The 26,636-nt window shown below is 36.4% G+C and overlaps 1 protein-coding gene across 7 annotated transcripts; it reads right to left on the minus strand.

The window, feature by feature from the left end:
- LOC26515462 lies at positions 1-25,794 on the minus strand. Of its 7 annotated transcripts, none has more exons than XM_044717290.1 (3): positions 25,525-25,768; positions 1,637-1,789; positions 1-1,524 (listed from the first exon to the last, which is right to left on the minus strand). In XM_044717290.1, the coding sequence occupies exon 3, from the start codon at positions 1,323-1,325 to the stop codon at positions 252-254; it is 1,074 nt and encodes a 357-aa protein (XP_044573225.1). In that variant the 5' UTR covers positions 1,326-1,524; positions 1,637-1,789; positions 25,525-25,768; the 3' UTR covers positions 1-251. The 7 variants fall into 7 exon arrangements, 2 of the variants coding, with proteins under 2 accessions (XP_044573225.1, XP_032311983.1); XR_006507693.1 differs by having other exon boundaries at positions 461-1,524; positions 1,597-1,789; positions 25,525-25,781; XM_032456092.2 differs by lacking the exon at positions 1,637-1,789 and having other exon boundaries at positions 25,399-25,768.
- Positions 25,795-26,636: the final 842 nt, after the last annotated feature.

Genomic DNA, 26,636 nt, shown 5'->3' on the forward strand with positions numbered 1-26,636 from the left:
TACAAAAAAAAACAAAATGACCAAATAAAAAAAAAAGAAAAATAAGCATACCTAATATAACCCCAACAAAACTACACAAAAAATTTTTTTTTATTTTTATCTTATTGTTAATATCATTTATTAAATTTTGTACAATCTATGTTAGAAAATAACTCCATTAAACTACGTTATTTTTCAAAAGGAGGGAGATGTAATATGCACATATATTCACAATTAATATCTTATATATATATATAGACCACCCACTGGAGCTAGTACCTTTGAGCTAATAGCCTTTCATAAAGTTGTCGGTCAGTGACCTCTTTAATAGCCCTTAGTTGCTGCCATTGGTGATTATCCCGCATTAGAGTAGATGCGACAAAAGAAGAGGCAATAAGTTGAATGTTTTTAGGAACATGTAAATCCACCTCAGCCACTAGAGGTTGCATCAAAACCGGCCAATTGGGTTTTTCATATTTTCTTTTATTCGTATCGCTTTTAACAGAACAGGGTATTAAGTCTCCTTTGGGGCTCAGTGACCCGCTTTTGCCTTCGAGGAAGGATTGACATTTGAAGGAACTCATATTCTTGGATAAAGTTGGAATGGGCGTTGATAATGGTGCAGAATTCGAATGCATTTTTATATTTTTTGGCTGAATCTGTAAATAAAACTCGCGACAAATGTCCAGATCGTCGCAAGAGTCGTTTAATGAGCCATTAATATCATCAAAGTCATCGTCAGATTTAATCTGAAGTTGTTTAACTCTTTCGTCAAACTTACGAGCATTTTGTATTACTTCAGCAGGATTTAAATATGCAATGTTGGAGGAGTTAGGTTTTGTACCGTTACTTATTTTAAAATTGGCTTGGTAATTTGAAGGTAAAAATGTTGTTGCATTTTTGAATGTATAAATATTTTTATAGAAAAAGGGGTCTATCTGATGATGCTGTTCAAAAGATTTCTTGCAAATCGGTTTCCATTTAAGATACCTATCAGGAATTTTCTTCAAATCTTCAAGCCTAAGCCGAGCTAATACAGAAGGATCATAAGTAAAATAAGCGTCCGGATTTTGTATATATGTTTTCACAAACTTAGACTGATTCAGAACTTCTTCTGTGGTCACGTAATCATCATTTTGCGAAGAATCGTCAAGAGGTTTACTGCTGATAAAGTTACAAATCAATTCTTTCTGTTTTAATTTTGTTGTCTCATATTCCTGATGGTGGGGTAATAAATTTTCAACGCAGAAGTTTTCTTCAGTTTTAACTGTCGGTAGTTTAAAAGTCGAATTTTTTTTGTGCAAGAGTGCATCACAAGATTGGCCTTTGCATTGAGCACTATTCATTTTAACGAAATTGGCATATAAATGGGATATTTTTTATTTTTTGAAAGATTCGTTTTTTTCCTTTCATTCATAGGATGGATATAGACATGCTTTGGAGAATTATGTAATTGAAATAACAAGAATAAAAGCAAGATAATCAAAAAAAATGCTTATATATCCTTGTCATTCACAAAGTTAATTTGGTTGGTGGTTCCAAAGTCTGCAAAGAAAAAAATATCGGTTTATATTTTTATTAATAAAATGTTTAGTTTTATAACAATAGTTTCTTTACAATGGTGGTTGTTAGGTCGAAAGTGCTCAGCGATACGCACCAATCACAGAAAGATATACGATTTTTTAACATTTCCCAAATCAAAAATCGGGTTGTATGTCTATAAGTTTGTCTAATTGATTGCATTATTTTCTTTCTTTAAATTCTGCAAAAAATTCGGATGATCTTCACTAAAAGGTGCGAAACATTTTTTCTAAAATCAAACAAAAAAAAAATTTAAACGTTAAAAATAAATTTAAAAAAATTTTAAATTAAAAAGAAACCAAATTTCTATGAAACCAAACATCTAAATAGTAGAAACCCCGAACTTAATTAAAAAGAAATACCTTTTTAACAGACATATTGTTCTTTAAATTTTTACTTCAACGATTTTACTTTTAGTTGGAGTTTTCTTATATTTAAGTTTGGGGCAAGCCAGCACGACTGCGCGCACGGAAGAAGGAGAAAGAGGAGTCGACGTGGAACGTATCAGTTCCAGGCGGGCCAGCGCGGCTGTGCTCGGGAGGTGTAGAAAAGAGCTGGGGACAGCGGGGAACGTAGCGGCCCACGTGCATAGCCTGACTGTGTTTAGGAAATGCGGAAGGGAAGAAATGCGTTTGGAACGGCCAAAGGTGGAGCGCGGGGGTGTCTGGGTGAAGTCCGGTGCCCTGCGTAGTAACAATATAAATCGGTGGCCCAAGGGGGTAAGAAAAGGATCCACCCAATGGAAATGCGACAGGAGTTCGGGAAAGCATTAACGGCGAGAACAGAGGCATGAGTGATTAACGGCAGGAAGCGAGATTTAGGCGCTATTTAAGGAGGGCCACTGGAGCGATGTGGAGGAACCTTGGAGGAATTAGGAGTATACGCTGAAGGACCCACGAGTCCGACAGTCTCAAGCGCGGGATTTAGAGCGAGTGCGCAAGGATCTGTGATCCGTGGCTCAAGGACCCCCTGTGGGTAAGTCCGGCGGTTGTACGCGAGTCATAACGCAAGAATAAATGGAGCAAGTGGGGAAAGGATCAAGGATCCTCGGGAGAACTGAAGCCCAGGATAAATTGAGTCGGGTTGGTTTATTCCCGGACACGACTGGTATCCTGGTGTCGGAGCAATAGCGTCGGATCGGTCTGGTGTATGCCTTATCGATTCCTGACCGTTATGACCAGGTGTGATTCTATAAAGCGAGGGGTGACCACCTCGGGAGCTTAAGCCCGCATCTTTTTTTTTGCACCAACAAGTGCTTTAGCTCGTTGTCCGGTATTTTTGAATGGCCTCTACGTCTGCTAACGCTTTTCTTACATGGGCAAATCCAACTCCTAACCTAACTCCAAGGTAGAATACTGCATTAACGGTTTAGCTGGGTGGATCAATTTCCTTAGAATAAAAAAAATCATCATTGTCTTCCCTTTTGACTTATCCATACTATTTTTTGAGATTCGGCTGGTCCAGTACCTTCCATTGAGCACTCTGGCGTTTCGTTTCGGGTATTGGTACGTGGTGTACGTTTCGCCATCAGTCACAACATTTTAAAATAAGTTTTTGTCCTTTTCGACTTTTTTAATTATATCCTTTGAATATTGGATTCTAAGCAATTTTTAGTCGTCAGATTTGTGCGGAACTCGTGCGAAACAAACCGTGCACACACCTTTCGTAAGCCAAAATGTTCGGTCAAAATTCAATAAATCTATTTTATGGAGATGTTCAATTCCCCTTCGATCAATTTCAATGATGATTTCGGCTGATTTTTTATGAATTCACGCACAGTTTTGATGAAATGTTCGGTGTTTGATTGGCTCACATGTTCATAATCATTTATGTCCTCACGACCACTTTGAAAACGTTACACTCTGCTATGATTATGGCAATCATAGCCATAATCTTGTTTCATCAATTGAAACGTTTCGGTAAAAGTTTTACCCATTACAAAATAAATTTTAATGTTGGCTGTTTCTTCGACGCTCATTTTCGTACCGACTACCCAAAAATACTGCCACTTAAAATTAAATAGCTTCAATCAATGAAAATCGCATTGGGCAACAGATAAAGATAGCAGACATATAGACGGCGCCTCCAGGGGGAACTACATTCAAAAAATCCTTTTTACTTCGGATCCTTTTTGTCCTTGTAATTATCTAGTCCACTTTCTTTAAAGCAAAATATATACATTGTAAGGAAAAAGTGTTCATGGAGTTCTTGGTGTTTATCCTTGCTGGCTTTATGCATCTGCTGCCAGGACGAGGTTAACTTTTTTAAATAAAATGAAGAAACCAATCCGAAAATACAGATGTATGGTTATGTTTATAGATTATAAAATTTCAAAAAGTCAAAAGTCTTTAGTCTGACTTTGCCGTATCACGACGTGCGATTGCTCTCATCTGATTACCTATATATTTGATACGAGTTTCCTCTTTTCGCGTGTCATTGTCGGTGCATATTTGACTTACATAGTTCATTGAACCATACACTTCTTAAAAACAATATTATTCTTCAATATTATTTCTGCCGCGCTCTTCGATTATTCATATATATATGAATATATATTCCCTTCCTGAGTTCTATTCTCCGGTCGAGTAATCCAGTTACATCATTGTTACTCTGAAGCGGTTATTCGTCACGGCGTATCTCTTTTGTTACGTCTTCTCTTCGACGTGCCTGATCCGAACTTGCCTCTCTACCACAGAGTTTCTAATTGAACTCTTCTCGCTCTCACTACAGTGGACAAATCTCAGTCAATAATGAGTCTAATTTGCACTGCTAAGAAATGCGAGTTTGGAGGATCCATCACTGGTGACTCGTATCTGTCCTGCTGGCTTTACAAAAACTGCTCACATATTAAATGTGCCGGTGGTGGGCGCAATGGACGGATAAGCGATCTTGGTCTGTTGGTCTGACATGGTCTTGTATTGCCTGTAGGGAGATCGAGTCTAAGATGCGGACCTTCATGAAGCAGACGAGAAACGGCTTTCTAGATGTCCGTAAGCAATTTCCTGCACTTAATGAGCAATTCCTTACACTTGAGACCCGATGTTGGTCAATATATTGGGCGCTCCTGCTTCTCATGCGATTCCTTCGGATACATTTTTAACGCCTAATACTTCATCGCCTACTGTTGTTCCTGTGGAAGTGATCCATTCACCAAATCAGCCAATGGAATCGTCAAGGAGTCTTGGTCCACCTATTATCTTGGATCCTCCATCGTTGGAAAACATGCAGGTTCCTGTGGCACCGTCTCCTAGGCCTTTCACTGGTGTGGCGCCTGAGTTAAGATTCTCTGGGCTTTCGTTTAAAGCTGTTGCACCTCGTAAAGCTATATTTGTATCCCGCCTCATGCCGGATGCCATTGTGGATGATGTCAGGAGTCACCTCTTAAACCATCTTAAGGTAGCTCCTAATGAATTAGCGGTCTTTAAGTATAATTTTAAACTTAAGCGTAGCATATCCTCTTTTAAAATTGTAATTCCTGAATCCTACTTTGAAAAAGCACTTGATCCGTCAGCCTGGCCTGAGCACAGTATTATTCATGAATTTTTTGCCAAAGATCTTCTAAATGCCGATTAAGCTCCAAAAAACTGAGTAATAACGTATTTTCTTGCTGCTACCCACACGTTCGAAGTATTCTGGGTAAATTGAGCCAATTTTTTACTAAGAGTGCTTCTTTTGATTTTGATGTTATTGCATTTACTGAAAACTGGCTTAATTCCTCTGTCTCTGATTATTAAATTTTTGTTCCAAAGTACACTGCGTTTCGAATGGATAGGCCATATTTCGGTGGTGGTGTCCTCATTGCTGTTAATAATAAATACTCAGCTGAACTAATCTCTTTCCCGAATCAGTTTGGAATCGAGTTTATCGCTGTAAAAATAGCTGTTGGCCCGACTCATATTTTTATGACCTGTTTCTATATACCGTCATTGGTTGAGGATACTGTATATTTTCACCACCGGTCTGCTAATAAGTTTGTTTTATCATTAGTCAATGACTCTGATTTTGTCCTAATTATGGGTGATTTCAACCTTCCCCAAATCTCCTGGATCCCGTGTGAAGATGCCAGTTTTCATAACGACTTTATTGATGCATTAATTGAATTTGCTCTTTTCCGAATAAACCCCATTCTTGACACACTTAGCAGATCTCTAGACCTTATTTTCTGTAATAGGATATCCTCTGTGACTGTAAATCGGTCTTCACCACTATCGCTTCCTGAGGACGTACACCATCCTACACTATTGGTTTTGGTATTAATTGATGTCCCTAATATACATGCTAACTATAAGACTCAGTATCGTACTAAATGTTTCCGAAAAACGGATTATAATGCTCTTCGCAATCATTTAGCTGGATTGGCTGGGAATATCTTTCATCTTATATCTCTATTGATGCTGCTACTGATTCTTTTTATGATGTAATCCACGATGCCTTGGACAAATTTGTTCCTGTAGTTTCATCGTCTTCATCAACTAAACCGCCATGGTTTAATAAACACCTATCTCGTCTTAAGAACAGGAAATCTAGAGCTTACAAAATGTTCCTTAAGTCTGGATCTTTGTTTCATCAGACAAACTTTCTTTACATTCGCAACCAGTTTATTATTCTTAATAATCATCTTTATAAGCGTTACATCGTGAATTGTAAGGCAATCTTCCGAAATGATCCGAGCTCCTTCTATTCGTTTGTCAATATGAAACGTAAATCCAGTCTTTTTCCTCCTTCCCTAACTTATAAAAATATTTCTGATTCTTCAGAACAAGGTATTGCTAATCTCTTTGCTTCATTTTTTCAATCAAATTATTCGTCCGATTCTTATAATTTAAATTCTACATACCCTTATAAAATACCGTATATAAACAATATTTACTTGTCTAAATTTAATCATCTCGATGTTTCTAATGCTCTTTCAACCTTGGATATCTAATTTTCTGCAGGTCCTGATAATGTCCCGAGCTGTATTCTCAGGCACTGCTCCGATATCCTATGCTACCCTCTTACCATCCTATTCAATTTATCTTTGGACCTTTCATGCCTTCCTAAGAGATGGAATGAATCTTTTATTATTCCACTTCATAAGAAAGGTTCTAAAATACTTATAGATAACTACCGCGGTATTGCTAATCTTTCTGCGATTCACCCAGCATGGTTTTGTCAAGCATCGTTTTACAACAACCAATCTGCTAGAATTCACTTCAATCGTCCACAAGGGTTATCTAAAACGAATGCAAACCGATGTAGTTTACACCGATTTTAGCAAAGCTTTCGATTCTGTTAATCATCGACTCCTTCTCCCGAAACTTTATCTTATGGGTTTTCCTCCTAATATCATACAGTGGATGACTTCATTCCTATCGAATTGTACGCAGCGGGTTTTGTTCAAGAACATCACATCTCATGTTATAAAAGTTACATCTGGCGTTCCACAAGGCAGTCTCTTGGGACCTCGTCTGTTTATCCACTTTGTTAACGACTTACCTAGTGTCGTGAGCTGTGCTACTACACTTATGTATGCTGATGATGTCAAGCTCTGTTTTTCTTTCTCTGACCACTTCCTTCATAGACATCTGCAATTTGACCTTGATGAAGTATTCTCTCACTAAACTGCTCAAAGTGCAAGGTTATGACGTAAATTCGTAGCATGCCTCATGTCATCTCGTACTCACTTGGAAATTTCTTTTTAGATCGTGTTTTCTTAATGAATGATCTTGGAGTTCTTTTCGATCACAAGCTGTCATTTAATGAACATATTTCTGTAACAGTTAATAAAGCCAGAGGAGTACTTGCTTTTATCAAGCGCTGTTCAAAAGAGTTTGATGATCCCTTCACCACTAAATCATTGTATATCTCTTTGGTTCGACCGATCCTAGAATACTGTTCATGCGTTTGAAGTCCGCAGTATAGGGTTAATCAAAGAAGTATTGAATCAGTGCAAAAGCAGTTTCTTTTATTTGCCTTAAGGGGGCAGGATGGTTTGAGACTTCAAAAAATTTTTTTTTTCAAAAATTGTTTATATAATAGAGCATTATCTCAGGAATATCCTGTGAAAGTTTCATATCGATCGGACTAAAGCTCGCTGAGATACAGATTTTCTAGTTTCTTTCTCTCCATATACTTCCCATTGCTTTTAAAACTTTAGACGCATTTTTCTCAAAACAAATTTTTCAAGTCGGTGCGTAACGTAACTCAAAAAGTAATGCTCGGATTTAAATAAAATTTTGCACACATCTTTAACACAATAAATACTTGCGGATGAACGAACGCTTTTTTTTTTTTAATATTTTTTTACCATTTTTACGGGCAATAATGGGCGGATTTTTATGTAAAAATGGTATCTCCGACTTTACAACTGCGCCAAAAATTCAAAATCGCATATTTTTCAAAATGGTTTCGTTCATCCGCACAAGAAACTAATATTTTAAGTAAATCAATTCAATTTTTTCATTTCCGATAACACTGTAAGGCCAGACTTTACGCACCGCAAGAGACCAATTTTTGGAAGCGACTCCGGCCGACTGCCCGTCATAGGAAAAATAATAATTATTTCTTAACAAAAAAGTCCTAGATACTCTCCAAATATAGCCGTGTATCGTGTAAAAAAATTGAATAATTGTATTCACTCAGAAATTAAAAAAAAATCGCAAAAATCTGCTATTTTTCTGCCTCTAAAACCATCCTGCCTCCTTAAATTATTTAAACTGGGACTTAGATGGTCTTCTTCCACCATATCGTTGTCGGCTATCGTCGCACTTGTGCTGGGGCCATGCTCCTTCATAAAATTATTCTCGGTCAAGTTGACTCGAAACTTTTACTGGAAAAGATACTTTTTTCTGTTTCAAACAGGTCAACCAGGTCCTTCCGACCCCTTTAGTTACCAAATTGCAGATTTAATTTTGCGAATCATGATCCATTTCGCGTTATCTGTAAAAATTATAACCTATTGTCACATTTATTTTCCCCGGAATTATCCCTAGATGTAATAAAATCTAAATTGATTGTTTTTCTATTAGAATAATTTGCCCAACTCTTAATTATAATTAATTTTAAAAATTTTATAAATAACAGTTAATTGTTAAATTCAATAAATAAATAAAAACAAAAAAGGAAAGCTAACTTCGGGCGGAGCCGAAGTTTATATACCCTTGCAGTTGAGTTGCAGTCCGCTAGGTGGCGCCACGCATCTTATATTATTAGATATATAGCGGATCGTATATAGTCGGCCGATCCTTATGAAATTTGGCATATCGAATTATTTTGCCAAAAGAGGAATCCATTGAAACTCCCATCCTTCTAACTTGAAAAACAACGAAGTTATAGCATTTCCGATCAATCAGTTATATGACAGCTATAGGATATAGTTGGCCGATCCTTATGAAATTCGACAAATCAGATTGTTTTTCCCAAAATAGAATCTGTACCAAATCCCATCTTTCTAACTTAAAAAACAACAAAGTTATGCCAATTTCGATCGTTCTATGACAGCTATAAGATATAGTCGGCCGATCCTTATGAAATTTTGTACACAAGATATTTCGGTCAAATATAACATGTGTGGAAAGTCTCAACCCTCCAACTTAAAAAACACCAAAGTTATGGCATTTCCGATCAATCAGTTATATGGCAGCTATAGGATATAGTCGACCGATCCCGGCCGTTTCGACTTATATACTGCCTGCAAAGGAAAGAAGGGTGTGTGCAAAGTTTCAACTCGATAGCTTTAAAACTGAGAGACTAGTTTGCGTAGAAACAGACAGACGGACCGACGGACAGACGGACATGCTTATATCGACTCAGGAGGTGATCCTGATCAAGAATATATATACTTTATAGGGTCGGAGATGTCTCCTTCACTGCGTTGCACACTTTTGACCAAAATTATAATACCCTCTGCAAGGGTATAAAAAGTTATCTTTTCTAAAAACCGATAAAAAATGCAATATTGGTATACAAAATTACGCATTAAAAAATATTTTTATTCGGAACATGCAATTCACCGATATTTAACCTCGTCAAGAGCTTTTTGCAGAGGGTATTATAGTTTTGGTTCAAAAATGTGCAACGCAATGAAGGAGACATCTCCGATCCTATGAAGTATATGACGAAGATCCAGTATCAAAGTCATCAATGGAATTTCGGCGAAACGTTTTCTGGCGCGTGGCATGATTTCCCAAATTTCTCTACCAATCAGACTCCCAAACTCATGCCAGTTCCGTTTTCAATTTTACTTCACCTTCCAATACACATGCACAGTGTGGTGAGGTATGACGAACACTGTCACACTCACAATCGTGCCCAGACTACGTTGGCGGAATTGTGTATCCGCCTCGCACGAAAGAACGGAGAAGCAACAAGAAATAAAACAAGCGTGTACCAACAAATAATCATTAAAATTTGAATATTCAAAACAATCTGCGACACGGCCTTCTTGACCTATCCTGATCTTAGTCACGTCCTCGTGAGTGTACGAAATAAAGGTTTACAAAATCTATTTTCTTTTTTTTTATACAAAATAAAGTTCAACCTTGTTTCATAAAACATAAATGTGCGGTTTCACATTTTTTGTTTCTATTAAATCAGAATCGAAAAAAATTATTTCAAAGTTTCTCTTATTCTTTTTATGTATTTTCTTCATAAAACTTTTGTCATGAGATCCGGATTACCACCAACTTAAATTCAAACAATTTCAATTATTTAGCTTTTTCTTTCATATGGCGATCATATCCTTCATTAGTTTACAAAAACCATGCCAACAACGCGCGCACAGTCATCCGCAAGATAAACTGGCCAGTCAGAAGATAAGTTAATTTAGCCCATAGCTTATATCCAGGCAAACCAGCCATCATGAATAGCTCGCAGTTGGGTTCATAAGCCGGCCAAATAACAATTCACCGATCATTTCCAAAATTTCATTCTTATTCAAAATCACAGCCCTCATCGGTTTGATCATTCTTATTCAAAATCACAGCCCTCACCGGCTTGATCAATCTTACTCAAAATCACAGCCCTTACAGGCTTGATCTGTGGCATCTTCATCACCACCTTCATCATTCAGCTCCGCGGCTTCTTCATCATCACACTCATTATCCAACTCTTTGGTAACCCCCTTCTCAGGCATACGTCTTCGTGAGAATACTTATATGTCCTATTATTATTTAACACCTAAAATCTATCTTCTTTTAATAGTTTGGTCATTAAGCGTTCTTAACTAAGAGGACCGTTGTCCTCTAAAATTAAGGTATAGTTTTACGTTCTACGTAGTCACCTCGTGTCTTACAATAGTAGCCTTAGCTTTATGGAATCTAGCCTCATCGTAATGGGCATTCTTTTCCATGTTTTACTTCATCATTTCTCTAACTTGGTCAATATCAACAACATTCTCTTTTTTGACTACAGGTACGAGACCAAATGGCCTTGCTTCTTTGTCAATAAGCATTTCTAAAGGGCTAACCTTAGTCACTCTATACGCGTACAATTAAGAGCCATTTAATCTCACAAAGAGCCTACTGCCATGACCCCTATCCTGTCTCAACCGCCGTTAGCATAGATTTTAGTGTGCCCATAACTCGCTCCACTTGGCCATTTCCCCGACTAGCTCCCGTGGCGATCAAATGTAAATCTATTTTTTGAACAGAGCTGAAATTACGGAATGCCGCACTGGAAAAACTACGTCCTTGATCTGCGATTAGACGAGAAGCTACGCCGAACAATGATATTAGCGCTTTTAATGCTTTATTCTCAGAAAGATCATCGTTACGCAGAAAGACCCTCGTCGCGTTGCTGCTCAGCTAACAACCAATTGTCAATGGTCTCTGTCAAATTTATTTGTTCCTCCACAGTATCTTTTGACTTGGTGAAATCTTTTGATATGCGATTTTGGGACAGAAAATCTACGTGAGCCATTCTTTCACCTGGCTGAATATCAAACTCGAAAGATCGCATGCACCACTTATGGACTCTCCGAGTTAGTTCTGCGAGGGGCTTTGAGCGAATTACAATCAGTAAACACGACGAAGTGTCGACCATGTAGGTAATGGCGAAAATGCTTGATAGAATTGTAAACTGAAAATGTTTTCAGTTCGTACGAATGGTAATGCGATTTCGCTGGCGAGGTCCGTTTACTTAAGTATTTGATAAATCGTGGCTTGTGTTCGATTTTATGCAATAAAATTGCGCCATATGCATCAGCACTCGCATCTGTATGGAAGCCACTGTCCATATCAATACATGTAAAAAACCTAGCCCCACTCAGACTAGCTATTTTGTCAGATACAAGTGGCAACGGGTACTTATCGGAAACAGTATTGGCATTAAGCTCCCGATAATCAACACAAAGACGGTCTGTACCATTTTTCTTCAGGACAAGAAACATCGGACTCACGGAAGGAGAGGAACTGGGTCTTATAATGTTCGCATCTAACTGCTCTGGAATAGAATGTCTAACCCTTTCTTCTTTCTCCACACTCAAACAATAAGGGCGCCTCTGAACCATCTTGTTTTGATCATTCAAGCGAATTTCTAGCTGTCGGGCGGGTCTTTGAGATACCACTCATGGACGAATTTGAGAGTTTATGTAATATTGATAGCAGTTTATCTTTATCTGGTCCATGCAAATCGGTATCAACATCAGCCAGGTCAGGAGTACATTCGGACACTAGGGCAGGTAATATAGACTTTCGATTAAACAAAGTAAGCGCGCTTGATGTAATTGTCACGCCGATGCCCTGACTCAAAATTTCGCGACCAATCAAAACGTCGTATTTCATATGATTATATAGAACTAAGTGGAATAAGATTACGAATGAACGCTCACAAATCAAAACAACTGTAATTTATTGTCTTTAAAGTGCTACAAACGGATTTACCACCTTTATCCCTTAATGTGACTACGTTGTTTCTTTTAGTCCCTGATAATCTCAGAGATTCATTCGGCTCCGGAGTCTAAGTAAAATTGGAACGACTCACCAAACTGCAGCAACATTCCTAAGGGCTCAAGTACGGTGCATATGTTCACATCTTTAATGATGTTGCTTTTAATTGGCGGACGCTCTTGACGATCCGGGCAGACCGTAGATGTCCAGCTTTTCCCGATTTGTACCAGATAACGGATGATCGATCTTTTTCTCCAGTATATCCAGATCTATTACGGGGCTGCTGACGCTGAGTTGTCCCTATATTAAAGCAACATTTCGCCTTCTTGTATCCGAGTTTGACACAGTTGCGACACGTGAGTCATAGCCCTGAATCTTTTTCCTTGTGGTGCTGATACGTTGTCACCCGAATGCTGGCTCTGTCTGGTGTCTCCCACTCCCACCCATTCTGACTCCCAAACGCCTGTTATTTCCCTTTTCAATTCACTTTCACCTTCCAATATACACGCACAGTGTGTCTCACTCACACTCAGTGTGGTGAGTTTTGACGAACACACCTGTCTCATTCACGCTCACGCCCAGACTACGTTGGCGGAATTGCGTATCCGCCTCGCACGAAAGAAAGGAGAAGAAATGAGATATAAAACAAGCGTGTACCAACAAATAATTGTTATAATTTGAATATTCAAAACAATCTATGACATATATATATTCTCTGTCTGTCGGTTTCTAGTAGATAACTTTCTACGCAAACTTATCTCGCTGTTGAAAAGTTATCGACTTGAAATGCAATGCAATGCAATGTATGAGCGAAACAAAGCATGCCGTTTCGGTTTCTCTCTGAGCAGCAGGCTTTGTTTTGTTTTGTTTCGGTTTTCTGTTGAACGGATTACGATTCCTTACAATTTATAAGGAATAGAGGTGCAGAAACATCGATGTTTGGACACATCGATGTTTTTCGATGTTTTTTCATAAAACCTCTATATTTAATATAAATTATTGTTTAATATAAATTAAAACTCACAATTCAATTTTTACTAAAAATAAAAAACGAAAAAAAAATTTAGAATTTATCAAACAAAAAACAACTTCATAAGATCAAACTTATTAATATTAATTAATTAATATCTAATATTATTTCTTAAAGTTTTCATAATTTTTGTTTATGAACATTAGTTGATCGACAATGTCTGCCTTGAGACATGCTTGCTCTGCATGGTTTGTCGTCATAAAACCTTGTTTTTTAAAGCGCGGGTCTATTATTGTGGCAATCCTTGGAACCGTGCGTGTTTCATAATGCCCAAAACGCTCTTTAAAACGACCACTCAAAGAGTCAAAGGCTAGAATGGCTTCTGGGCTTTTAAAGCTATTTTTGAATGACAAAACTTGTGTTTTGTCATGATTATTTGCATTTCGCAAATAATCGGTATAACTAGCGACAAGGTAGGGTACTTTCAAGTACTTACGATTTAAAAACTTATCCATCTTTATAAAACGCACAGCGCCTCCACCTAAACCACCAAACTTTAAAAACTTTAAACTTTTCAAATTTGACTTTAAAAGTGACAATTTAAAAGTGACAAGGTACCGATACATCGATGTTCAAAAATAAACATCGATGTTTTTCATTTCTCCAAAACATCGAGGTATCGATGTTTCCATCGATGTTTTCTGCACCTCTAATAAGGAATCTATTTTATAATAAAATTCTCATAAGGATCGGTGCACTATATCCGATATATGAGTTTTGATGAATAATTCGCATAAGGATAAGGAATTTAGTATAACAGTATCCCGAGGTGCCATATAATATCAGGGAGATAGACCAATAGTAGACTTATCTAGAAAATTTTAGATTGGGACAAGCTAGAAAACATACCTCGAAGAATACAATTAGAACTATTGTATGTATAAGCAGAAAGGTAAGTGCTACTAAAATCTGCATTGTCGCGCAAAAGCATTTTCAATGATGTTTTCCATTTCACTGAACATAGCTTTTACAAGCATTGAACACGATAAAAATTCCAAAGATAGGATTTCAAGGGATCGGACCAAAGGGAATACGTGATTAACAGTATGGTTATAAGCAATCCCCTCCATCCTAAACAAATACTTATGTGGTGCACTTGAAGCACTTAAGAAAGGGTCACATAGCATGTCAGCGTACAGTCCGTTGATAAGTAGTTTTAAATAGATTTAAGATTTTCATGTATCTTTATTGTAAGAGAAGGGTATGAAAAAAAAACAGTTTTCAATTGAAACTCATTGGAGTAACACCTTATTATAAGGGGCTCCTCTTAACATTTGGTCATTCGAGACACCCTGACGTTTTCCCCCCCGTGGTAAGAGACTCAGGTTTAAAAAACTGGCACCTATGAGTGGCTGAAGAAAAATTTAAAAAAATGTATAAATATAAGTAAAACTAATTACATTCCCTATTAATTACTTCCCTACATGGGAAAAGTTAACAAATAAATATTGGGGACAAAAGAAATTTAAAACAAGAAAGGAAAGCTAATTTCGGGCGGAGCCGAAGTTGATATACCCTTGCAGTTAAGGTTGTGCCATTTCCGAACGTTCAGTTTGGCGGCTACCGGATATAGTCGGCCGATCCTAAAGAAATTTTTCAGATAAGATATTTTGGCCAAATATCCCATGTGTGGAAACGTAAAAAGCACCAAAGTTATGGCATAGCCGATCAATCAGGTATATGGCAGCTATAGGATATAGTCGACCAATCCTGGCCGTTCCGACTTATAAACTACCTGCAAGGAAAAGAAGGATGTGTGCAAAGTTTCAACTCGATAGCTCTAAACCGAGAGACTAGTTTGCGTAGAAACCGACAAACAGACCGACATGCCCATATCGACTCAGGAGGTGATCCTGATCAAGAATATATATACTTTATAGGGTCGGAGATGTCTCCTTCACTGCGTTGCACACTTTTGACCAAAATTATAATACCCTCTGCAAGGGTATAAAATAGAACCCAAAAAAACATTTTTGTTTATGTTTAAAACGAAAAACATCAACAAAAATTAAAACAAAAACATCAAAAAAGATAAAAAACAAAAAACAACGTCAGGAGCAATAGCAGCCAAAGCAGCAGTCACAAGCAGAAGCAACATCCGCAGCGACAACAACATCAGTAGCCACAGCAGCCAAAGCAGCAGTGACAAAAAAAACATCGGCATGTTTTTTTTTCTTTTTAGTTTTATAACTAAAATTTATTTTAATTTAAAAAAATTAAAAAAAAAAACAAATTTTGAAAATGTCGACGCCTATTTAAAAGAGGATAGGGAATCATTAAAAATATTAAGCTAAGAGCCTGTATAAATCACAATCAATTGGATCAACTTGGGGCTGAGGAACACGAAAATTTTACAAAAAATCATTTCGACAGCATGCTATCAAAATTTAAGTCCGCCAAGGACAAAATTAAAAAAAGTATTGGCCAGTAAAAATCACCTCGAGAAAACATATATTCTGGAAAGGAAAGCTGAAACCTTTCCGATAAGAATTAAACAATTAAAAACGTTTCTCATCAGAGTAGAAACAATATCCGATTTGATAAATATTGGCTTAATAACAAATATAAGTCCAAAATAATTGAGCTCAAAGACTATGTTGAGATACACTTTAAGCTAATAAATAATAAAATTGAAGTAAGTAGATTAGAAAAACTATAGGGAGGTAGCCCTAAAATGGACGAACTACCTACCCTTACAAATATTGAGGTCCGCAATTTCGTTGGAAACTCCAAAGACTGAAACCATTTTTATGAACTATTTAAGGAGCTAGTGAATTCAAGAATGGATTTAAGCTTTCCCCAAAGGGAAAGAACGAAATGTGGTTTCCCATTTATTGCTTACCTCAGGCAATATTGGCTCATTATTTTCATAGTATGAAAATAATAGAAACAAGAAAGGAAAGCTAACTTCGGGCGGAGCCGAAGTCGATATACCCTTGCAGTTAAGGATGTACCGTTTCCGATCGTTCAGTCATATGGCGGCTATAGGATATAGTCGGCCGACCCTTATGAAATTCGGCAGAACAAATAAAATTGCTCAAAATGGAATCCGTAGAAAGTCCCATCCTTCTAGCTTAAAATACACCAAAGTTATGCCAATTCCGATCGTTCAATTATATGGCAGCTATAGGATATAGTTGACCGATCCCGGCCGTTCCGACTTATATACTGCCTGCAAACAAAAGAAGGATGTGTGCAAAGTTTCTTGATAGCTCTAAAACTGAGACACTAGTTTGTGTAGAAACAGTCAGACGGACATGCTTATATGGACTCAGGAGGTGATCCTGATCAAGAATATATATACTTTATAGGGTCGGAGATGTCTCCTTCACTGCGTTGCACACTTTTGACCAAAATTATAATACCCTCTGCAAGGGAATAAAAATATGACTGAATATGACCGATCCCGGTCGTTCCGACTTTTGTACTGCCTGCCAGAAAAAGAAGGATGTGTGCAAAGTTTCAGCTCGATAGCTCTAAAACTGAGAGACTAGTTTGCGTAGAAAGCGACAGACAGACGGACGTGCTCATATCGACTCAGGAGGTGATCCTGATCAAGAATATATATACTTTATAGGGTCCGAGATGTCTCCTTCACTGCGTTGCACACTTTTGACCAAAATTATAATACAAGGTATATAAGGGTAAACAAGAGTATATAAAAAAGGGAATGTGAATACGTGCATGACCTCTGAACCAGCGTTGTTGGCCACGGCGTATGTTCAGATTAAAGGTCAAGATGGTGAATTCGGAAATCTCAGAGCATTGATTGACAATGGGTCACAAAGCACTCTAATTTCTGAAGAAGCGGCACAGAAACTTAAGTTGCCAAAAAAAAAAGCGCACACTGAAATAAGTGGAGTATCAGCAACAGGTGCCTGTGTTTGATATTACAAATTAAAGTTGACACTCAAGAATAACACAGTGCTACAAAAAAAAAAAACAAAAGTTATGGTTACTTTTAAAGTGACATGACTGGTATAACACAAAATCGTCTATGAAATATTATTAACACCTTCAAAATCTTGGTTTATGGTTAAAAAACCGTTTTTCGGGACTTTTTTGCTATTAAAAATTCCGAGTTTTTTTAAATCGACATAAAATTGTCCGGTGTTATTCAACAGTTTAAGGTTGTAGCTTTTGAAAAAAAAAAAATAAATCGTCGATAATTTAAACAAAAAGGACAAAATTTGTTCGCAAGAAACTGAAAATTTCGCCTTTTATTCGTGTTACAACTTACAAAATTCTGTTATTCATGCCACATATCAATGTTGTCTCATTACTTCTGAATAAAACGAGACAAATTTTATCAACAAATTATGAAAATTGTTGAAGTTATAACGCTTTTCCCAAAAAAAAAGTCAATTCAACCTTGAAAACGCTCCGTGTGTATAAGAAAGGAATATGCTCTTATTCTTATAGTGCTTATGGTGATATGTGGCATGAATGACAGAATTTTTGTAAGTTGTACCGAAAAATCAGAAAAACACGAATAAAAGCGAAAATTTCAGTTTCTTGTGTAAAAATGTTGTCCTTATTGTTTAAAAAAATTGAAGATGTATTTTTTTTTCAAAAGCTACTACCTTAAACTATTGATTAATACCGGCAATTTTGAATTCAGGGTTCAGGAATTTTTAAGCGCAAAAAAGTACCGAAAAACATTTTTTTAACCATAAATCAAAATTTTGAGGGTGTTACAAATATTTTATACACGGTTTTGTGTTATACTCGATCAGATAAACAATTCCTACCATGTCACTTTAAAAGTTCAGAATCACTGTTGCACAGTGTAATAGTAAATATTCAAAAGAATTTCACACTACTGAACCTAACTAATGAACTAATAAAAAGTCTTCTCACAAATAAAATGTATATAAATAAGTCGGATTGGAAAGAATTCTATTTAGCGGATCTCAATTTCGATAAAACTGCTCGAATTGACCTTGTAATCGGTGCGGATTTATATCCACAGATTTTACTGCCGGAAATAACCAAAAAGGGTATGCTTCTTGGGCAAAAAACTATCTTTGGATGGACAGTGTCAGGGTGCACGAAATCCAGGGGAAGTAAATCAATTGACTTAGAGACAGAAATTTGTGAAACCAATTTAAAAAATATACTAAAATAGAAGTCCATAAAGGAAAGGACGAAAAGGTCCGAGTTGTTAAGCATAGGGTGCAAAAGAATTTGGCAACCAGACCACTAAATAAAATATGCCTCTTAGCTGGTCTAAATGATCTAGATGACTTTCATTATGCTGTCAGCTGACGAACGCAGTATCGGCAATCAGAGATTTAAAATGGTTTTAAAGAAATTTCCAAATCCTCGTCCATATATTTAGATCCGATAAGAGACATATAAGTGGTTTTATCCTCATAGATTTAGTGATATTCTACGATATGGAAGCATATTTCGAGATGATCCATAAGGGCAAAAGCATAATCATCAAAATGAGATTAGTCTGTGAAAAACTTCATGGGTTTGGGGATCAGTGCTACCTTATTTTACAGATCACTAAACCAGATCACTAAAACAGATTTTAGAGTTGGAGGAAAATAATAAATTCTTCATGACTTATAATAAATCGAGGCAAACGGTGCCCGCCGTTTGAATTTATAGGTTCTTTATACCATATTTTGTTTGGAGTAATGGATGAAGATAATCGAGTTCAAAAGGAAGAAAATATGAAAAATTTGTTGAACAACCAAGAAAATTTAAAAGAATTAAGAATCAAACAATCTTCGTTAGTCGGTTCTACTACCAATATTCTTAAGAAAACTAGGAAAGAAGTCAATGCAAACTTCACAAGTATGAACAAAAGAATAGAAAATATGACTGTAATACTGCAAGAGTCGAATTACGTATACAAAGAGTCTATTAGGAATTGAGTAGGTTGATCGATGAATGCGAAAAAAATTCAAGCAGCAATCATAAGCCTGTTAATTGATATCAACCATGGACGGCCTAATACCAATATTTTACGTCCAAGTCAGCTTAATACTAAAATAGCTAGAATTAAGGACGTCCTATCCGAAAATTTTATTCTTCCAGAAAAAGATGAGGTACAAAATTAAATGATGTTCACACTTTACTTACCGCAAGAGGGTTGTTCGTAGACAAAAAACTTATCATTAATGCGAAAACACCTCTGTTTGGTTGGCATGCGTCTAAACTATATAGGGTTATTTCTATTCCAGTTGGAGCAGATAATCAAACTATTCTAGCTCAAATTGACTCGGAATATTTAGTGTACAACTTTGAAATAGATTCATACCACCTAATGACGGAGTCTACAATTGCTAGATGCCAGAAGTGGCAAGCAAACAAAAGAGTTTGTGACGGCAGCTGGCCATGGAGCAATGTCAACGATAATAGTTGTCAGCTAGGACCCCTTAAACTTAATAGACCTTCCAATTGCTTTTACAAACCAGTCTTATCGTCAAACTCATTTTGGGTGGAACTAGAAAAAAGAAGTAGTTGGTTATTTAAAGTTGAAGCAAACACTAAGTTGAGGCTCCAATGTGGACACTCCAAAATCCAGATCATTGATTTGCCGGAGACAGGCATATTAAGAATCAGTTCAAAATGTACAGCTCGGACCGATGATAAAATTCTAATTGCTCAGCATATTATTGAAACGGAAAGTCAAGAAGCATTAGCTTCGGCTTATATAGGAGAAATAAACAAGATTCCGAGAATTGCTTGGGACTCTATAAAGCCTCCTGTTATGAATCATACAGCAGAAATAGCTCACCTGGCCAAACAAATAGAAGATTTGAAAGCACAAAATTTAGAATTGAAAAATATCGACTTTCATCATGTGTCAGGTCATAGCTCCTTAATTTTCGTAATAATATTCATTACTGTACTGATTACAAAGTGTTACAAAAGTGAATGAACTTTTGAAGTGACATAGTAGGAATTGTTCATTGGGTCGAGTATATCACAAAACCATTTTTGAAATATTTCTAACACCCTCAAAATCTTGATTTATGGTTAAAAAACCGTTTTTCGGGACTTCTTTGCGCTTAAAAATTCCTAGACGCGTTTTTTTCAACCGATTTAAAAATTTTCGATGTTTTTCAATAGTTAAATGTTGTAGCTCTTGAAAAAAAATATATCTTCGATTGTGTTAAACAAAAAGGACAACATTTTTACACCTGAAACTGAAGTTTTCGACTTTTATTCGTATTTTTCGGATTTTGATGCCAGTTTTTCGGTACAACTTACAAAAATTCGGCCATTTTTGATACATATCAATGTTGTCTCATTCATTCTGAATAAAACGAGACAAATTTCATCAAAAAATTATGAAAATTAGTGAAGTTATAACGCTTTTCCCAAAAAAAGTCAACTCAACCTTGCGTGCGCTCCGGAGTACCTGTGTGTATAAGACAGGAATATGCTCTTCTTCTTATAGTGCTCCCATGGTTTTATTGACTTTTTTTGGGAAAAGCGTTATAACTTCAACAATTTTTATTACCTTTTAAGGAAATTTGTTTCGTTTTATTCAGTATTAATGAGACAATATTAATATGTGGCATAAATGACAGATTTTTTGTCAGAAGAAAGCAATATACTCTTATTTTTATACACATTGTTTTCCAAATATATGGTAACTGCTAGATTCCATTTTTTCATTTTCGTAGGTACACATATATTTCAAAAATGATATGTACTAGAAACAATGGTCATCGCCATTTCACGGCCTACATAATTCAATATATGGTAAAATTTGACCAATTTCATCTCTTAGGTGTACCGCGGAAACTGTGGGTGATAGAACCTATGATTCTTCTGGACTTTGGTTCAGGGGGGCCTAAAGGTTATGGAGCAGATAAAATTATGCGTGGAGGAAAAAAAAAATTGAAATTGTCTGCCTGTGTTATTATTAACCTTTTATAAACACTGATGGATGTACGATCGGAAAAGTTAAGTTTCAAACCTACGAATGGGAAGAATGAAAAGTTTCGAAAATGATGTATTCGATAGAGAATTTAAAAATTCAAGATGAAATAAGCCTTATTGGTGGACACGTTTTATTTCTGTACTTAAACATAAGAAAACGACCAAATTTCCGATCGTTCAGTTTTTTGGCCAAAAATTTGGATTATTGGATGGAATCCCAAAATGGAATCTGTTCCAAGTCCTATCTTTCTAACTTAAAACAACAAAGTTATGCCAATATGATCGTTTTATATATGAAATTTTGTACATAAGATATTTTGGTCAAATTTATCATGTGTGGAAAGTCCTAACTTTCTAACTTAAGGGGTTAGGTAGGAGGGGTTATTTTCAAAATTTTTTTTTTATATAAAGAATGAAATATTTTATTGGAATTTTTAGGTTTATACAGAATCGTTAGAATATTCTCCCAAATTTTAAAGGCGATTAGAATAAAACTTTCGGAGATACAGTCTTCCGAAGGTGGACGCTCGAGGTCAGGTATAGGCAGAGCGCAAACTTTAAGCGCGTTTTTCTCAAAACTGTGTTTTCGAAGTCGGTTGTCAAGATTTCTCAGAAACTACTAAACCGATCATGATAAAATTTTGCACAGGCCTTCGAGATACGATTATCTAGAACCTGAACGAAGGATTTTATATGTCGTTGATTACAACTATCAACAAATTTCACTAAAATTTTAATTTTTTTGCAAACAGGCGTCCCAAAAATCCAATCTTCACTTGTTTTTTTTTTTCTTCGTTCAGAAGAAAATAAAATATTTAAATTTAATATTTAATAATTTATATTTAATTATTAATAATTAATTAATATTTAATTAATATTTCTTCTAAAAGAAAATATTTAGTCTTTTCATTTCGGATGATTCTGTCAGGAAATGTGCTATCAACGCGAAAGAACCTTTTTTCCCAGAAGTCAAGGGAAATGACGTCTCAAACAGCCGACTATTTATATTGTGTGAAAATTTCACATATTCTTCTTTAAATTCATTTTTTTCATTTCAGTTTTTCATTCTTTCTATAAAAAATTTATGGGCGCAAACCCAGGGGTGATGTTTAAGGGATCATTTAAATGATTAAAAAAATTATATTTTAAGACAAAAATAAAACAAAAGAAACAACCGATATCAAGTAAAAACACCTCTTGACGAGGTGAAATACATGTCACGAACAGTTTTCAGAAGTCTCACATTTCAATATTAAAAATGTAATTGATCTAACGTGCGGAGGTATAGTGATTATTCCTAAGCAATTGCGCCATGGAAACCTTCTCCTACAAACAAAATCAAGCTAAACAAGGAAAGGAAAGCTAACTTCGGGCCGAAGTTTATATACCCTTGCAGTTGAGTTGCAGTCCGCTAGGTGGTGCCACGCATCTTATATTATTAGATATATAGCGGATCGTATATAAATGGCCGATCCTTATGAAATTTGGCAAATCGAATTATTTCAATCAACCGATCAATCAGTTATATGGCAGCTATAGGATATAGACGACCGATCCTTATGAAATTTGGCAGATCGTATACGTTTGCCCAAATTATAATCCATAAAAGGTCCCATCCTTCTAACTTAAAAAACAACGAAGTTATGGCATTTCCGATCAATCAGATATATGGCAGCTATAGGATATAGTCGACCGATCCCGGCCGTTCCGACTTATGTACTGCCTCCAAGGAAAGAAGGATGTGTGCAAAGTTTCAACTCGATAGCTTTAAAACTGAGAGACTAGTTTGCGTAGAAACAGACAGACAGACAGACAGACGGACAGACGGACATGCTCATATCGACTCAGGAGGTGATTCTGATCAAGAATATATATACTTTATAGGGTCGGAGATGTCTCCTTCACTGCGTTGCACACTTTTGACCAAAATTATAATACCCTCTGCAAGGGTATAAAAACCATAGCTTGCAAATAACTGTTAACCAATTCGAGCGGTCTTAAAATAAGTGTTTGTCACTGAGACTTTGAGCAAAAAGTCTGAGAGCAACCGATTGAATTGCTCGTATACAAATTTTGCTCGCGCACAGTCAAAGCACACTTTTTTCTGTTTTCGTTTGGTCTGCTCATTCTAGGACCGTTTGCTTGCGTTCGACGATTCAAAAAGTCTTTTGTGCATGTATGTGTGTATGTGAAGTTTAGTGGGCTCAACTTGTCAATTTGCTTTGTAAATCTCTCGTGTAAACAGTGATTCATCAAATTTATTGAAAATGGGACGAGAACTTAATAAAAAAGTGCATCAATTTTTTATATTTAACAAAATGGACAACAAAGTGGTGCAAAGTTTAGTTGTTAACCTTAACTCAAAATGAATTTAAAAGGAAACTATTCATTTTTTAAATAAAATAATCAATATATTAGTTTGAAATTGGAAAATTCACGTTTAAAATTTTAATAAGTTTTTTCGTCAAATTTCATGTACCATGTGAGACTGTGCAGCGAAACGAAAACAAATTATTGAAAAAACTTTTTGCGCTGACTTTTTCAGTCAAACGGTCTTTTACTGAGTCTCTCTGTGCGAGTGTCACTCAAATCTCTCATTGAGCGATGTTCGGTAGATGAGAGTTTCATGATTTGCTCATTGTAATTCGTTCAACAGAAAACCGAAACATAACAAATCAAAGCCTGCTGCTCAGAGAGGAACCGAAACGGCATGCTTTGTATCGGTTGCTCTCGCAAACAGAGCGTAAGCAAAAAAACGGTTAACAGTTATTTGCAAGCTATGATAAAAACTCATTAAACATAATTCACAAACCCGAAGCAGTCTCAGAACACAGAACTCTAAACTACTTAAGGAATATAATATACTTCAACCAGCCGTAACGAAAATTTTGAAGACCCTTATAGGAAAGCCGACAGCAACTTATACACCCTAACATTTGCTGACATATAACCCTAATATTTTACAAAATGTACCTTCCGGACGTCCTATATAACGTCCTTATTCTTTATAACGATTATTTAGAATACGAAAGAGTTTAAGTTCACCCTCATATTCTAGCCCCAATCCGACAAAACAACTCAATATTATTAATGGAGGATCTTCTGTTCCAAACTCTTAAATTTTACTTGCATATTTTGGAGTTGATATTGACGGGCCGCTACTTTGTACTATTGAGCGGAATTAATAACTATTCAAACCGGAATTTAAAATTGTTTAATGTGGCCGCTATCAAAAAGCTGGTAGCTTTACATTTTGGTGACGTGATTGCGCCCGAAGTACAATCAGAAAACTGAAAAAAACTGCTTTAAAACAAGAAAGCAAAGCTAACTTCGGGCGGAGCCGAAGTTGATATACCCTTGCAGTTCAGTCGCAGTCCGCTAGGTGGCGCCACGCATATTATATTATTAGATATATAGCGGATCGTATATAGTCGGCCGGTCCTTATGAAAATTGGCAGATCAGATTGTTTTTCCCAAAATAGAATCTGTACCAAATCCCATCTTTCTAACTTAAAACCAAAGTTATGGCAATTTCGATCGTTCTATGACAGCTATAGGATATAGTCGGCCGATCCTTATGAAATTTTGTACATAAGATATTTTGGTCAAACATAACATGTGTGGAAAGTCCCAACCCTCTAACTTAAAAAACACCAAAGTTATGGCATTTCCGATCAATCAGTTATATGGCAGCTATAGGATATAGTCGACCGATCCCGGCCGTTCCGACTTATATACTGCCTGCAAAGGAAAGAAGGATGTGTGCAAAGTTTCAACTCGATAGCTTTAAAACTGAGAGACTAGTTTGCGTAGAAACAGACAGACGGACAGACGGACATGGTCATATCGACTCAGGAGGTGATCCTGATCAAGAATATATACACTTTATAGGGTCGGAGATGTCTCCTTCACTGCGTTGCACACTTTTGACCAAAATTATAATACCCTCTGCAAGGGTTTAAAAATGCTCGTCGAATCGCGTTAGGAGCCTTCAGCTCAAAATCTACTTGAAATATCTACGAATGTACATACATACGTTGAATCCAACGATATCGCCCTAAAAACGAGAATACAGCAACTTCAAGCTAAGCTATCAAAATCTTTAACGCAATCAACTGAAATCCTGATTTGGAAATTATATTCACGCTTTTGACATACAGGGTGTACATAGGATCGAATACGTTTCCTTCAATATGTTGCAATGTCGTTTCACTGGGTTTTGATCAGTACAAGGGTACAAAAATATTTCGACGTTTCGTTGCGTCCGGATCAAAATATCTTTTTATTTGACGTTGTGAAACGTTTGAAAAACATTTATTTGAGATTTATTAGTAGGATGCTACTGATTGATAAACACATTTCACACATACATAAATAATAATAGTGGGGTTGCTTTAAATATATCAAAATGTTATTATATCGATATTTTTTGTAACGTAATATTTCGATATATCGATATTTATATTTTCAGATATTTTATTTGTTTATCACTCTTAAGGGGTTACATGGGTTTCGCGGGTTCAAAAATCTTTCAAAAGAATCTTTCAAAAAAATGGACGCTCGAGGGCAGGTATAAGCAACGCGCAAACCTTTACAGGGGTTTTTCTTAAAACTATGTTTCAAAGTCGGTTGTCAAGATTTCTCGGAAACTACTCTACCGATCTTGATCAAATTTTGCACAGGCCTTCGAAATATCATTTTCAAGGTATTAACCGAAGGATTTTTATACCCTTGCAGTGAGTATTATAATTTTGGTCAAAAGTGTGCAACGCAGTGAAGGAGACATCTCCGACCCTATAAAGTATATATATTCTTGATCAGGATCACCTTCTGAGTCGATAGGATCATGTCCGTCTGTCTGTCTGTCTGTTTCTACGCAAACTAGTCTCTCAGTTTTAGAGCTATCGAGTTGAAACTTGGCATACATCCTTCTTTTGTTTGCAGGCAGTATATATGTAAGTCGGAACGGCCAGGATCGGTCAACTTTATTTTATAACTGCCAAATAACTGATTGATCGGAAATGCCATAACTTTGGTGTTTTTAAGTTAGAGGGTTGGGATTTTCCACACATGGTATATTTGCAAAAATATCTTGTGTTTAAATCTTCAAAGGGATCGGCCGACTATAGCCTATAGCTGCCATATAACTGAACGATCGGAATTAGCATAAATTTGGTATTTTTTGAGCTACGGATTCCATTTTGGGCAATATAATCCCATACCAAATTTCATAAGGATCGGGCGTCTACTTCGGTTCCTCCTGAGGTTAG

This window comes from Drosophila ananassae, chromosome XR (genome assembly GCF_017639315.1).
Source record: "Drosophila ananassae strain 14024-0371.13 chromosome XR, ASM1763931v2, whole genome shotgun sequence".
Lineage (NCBI taxonomy): Eukaryota > Metazoa > Arthropoda > Insecta > Diptera > Drosophilidae > Drosophila > Drosophila ananassae.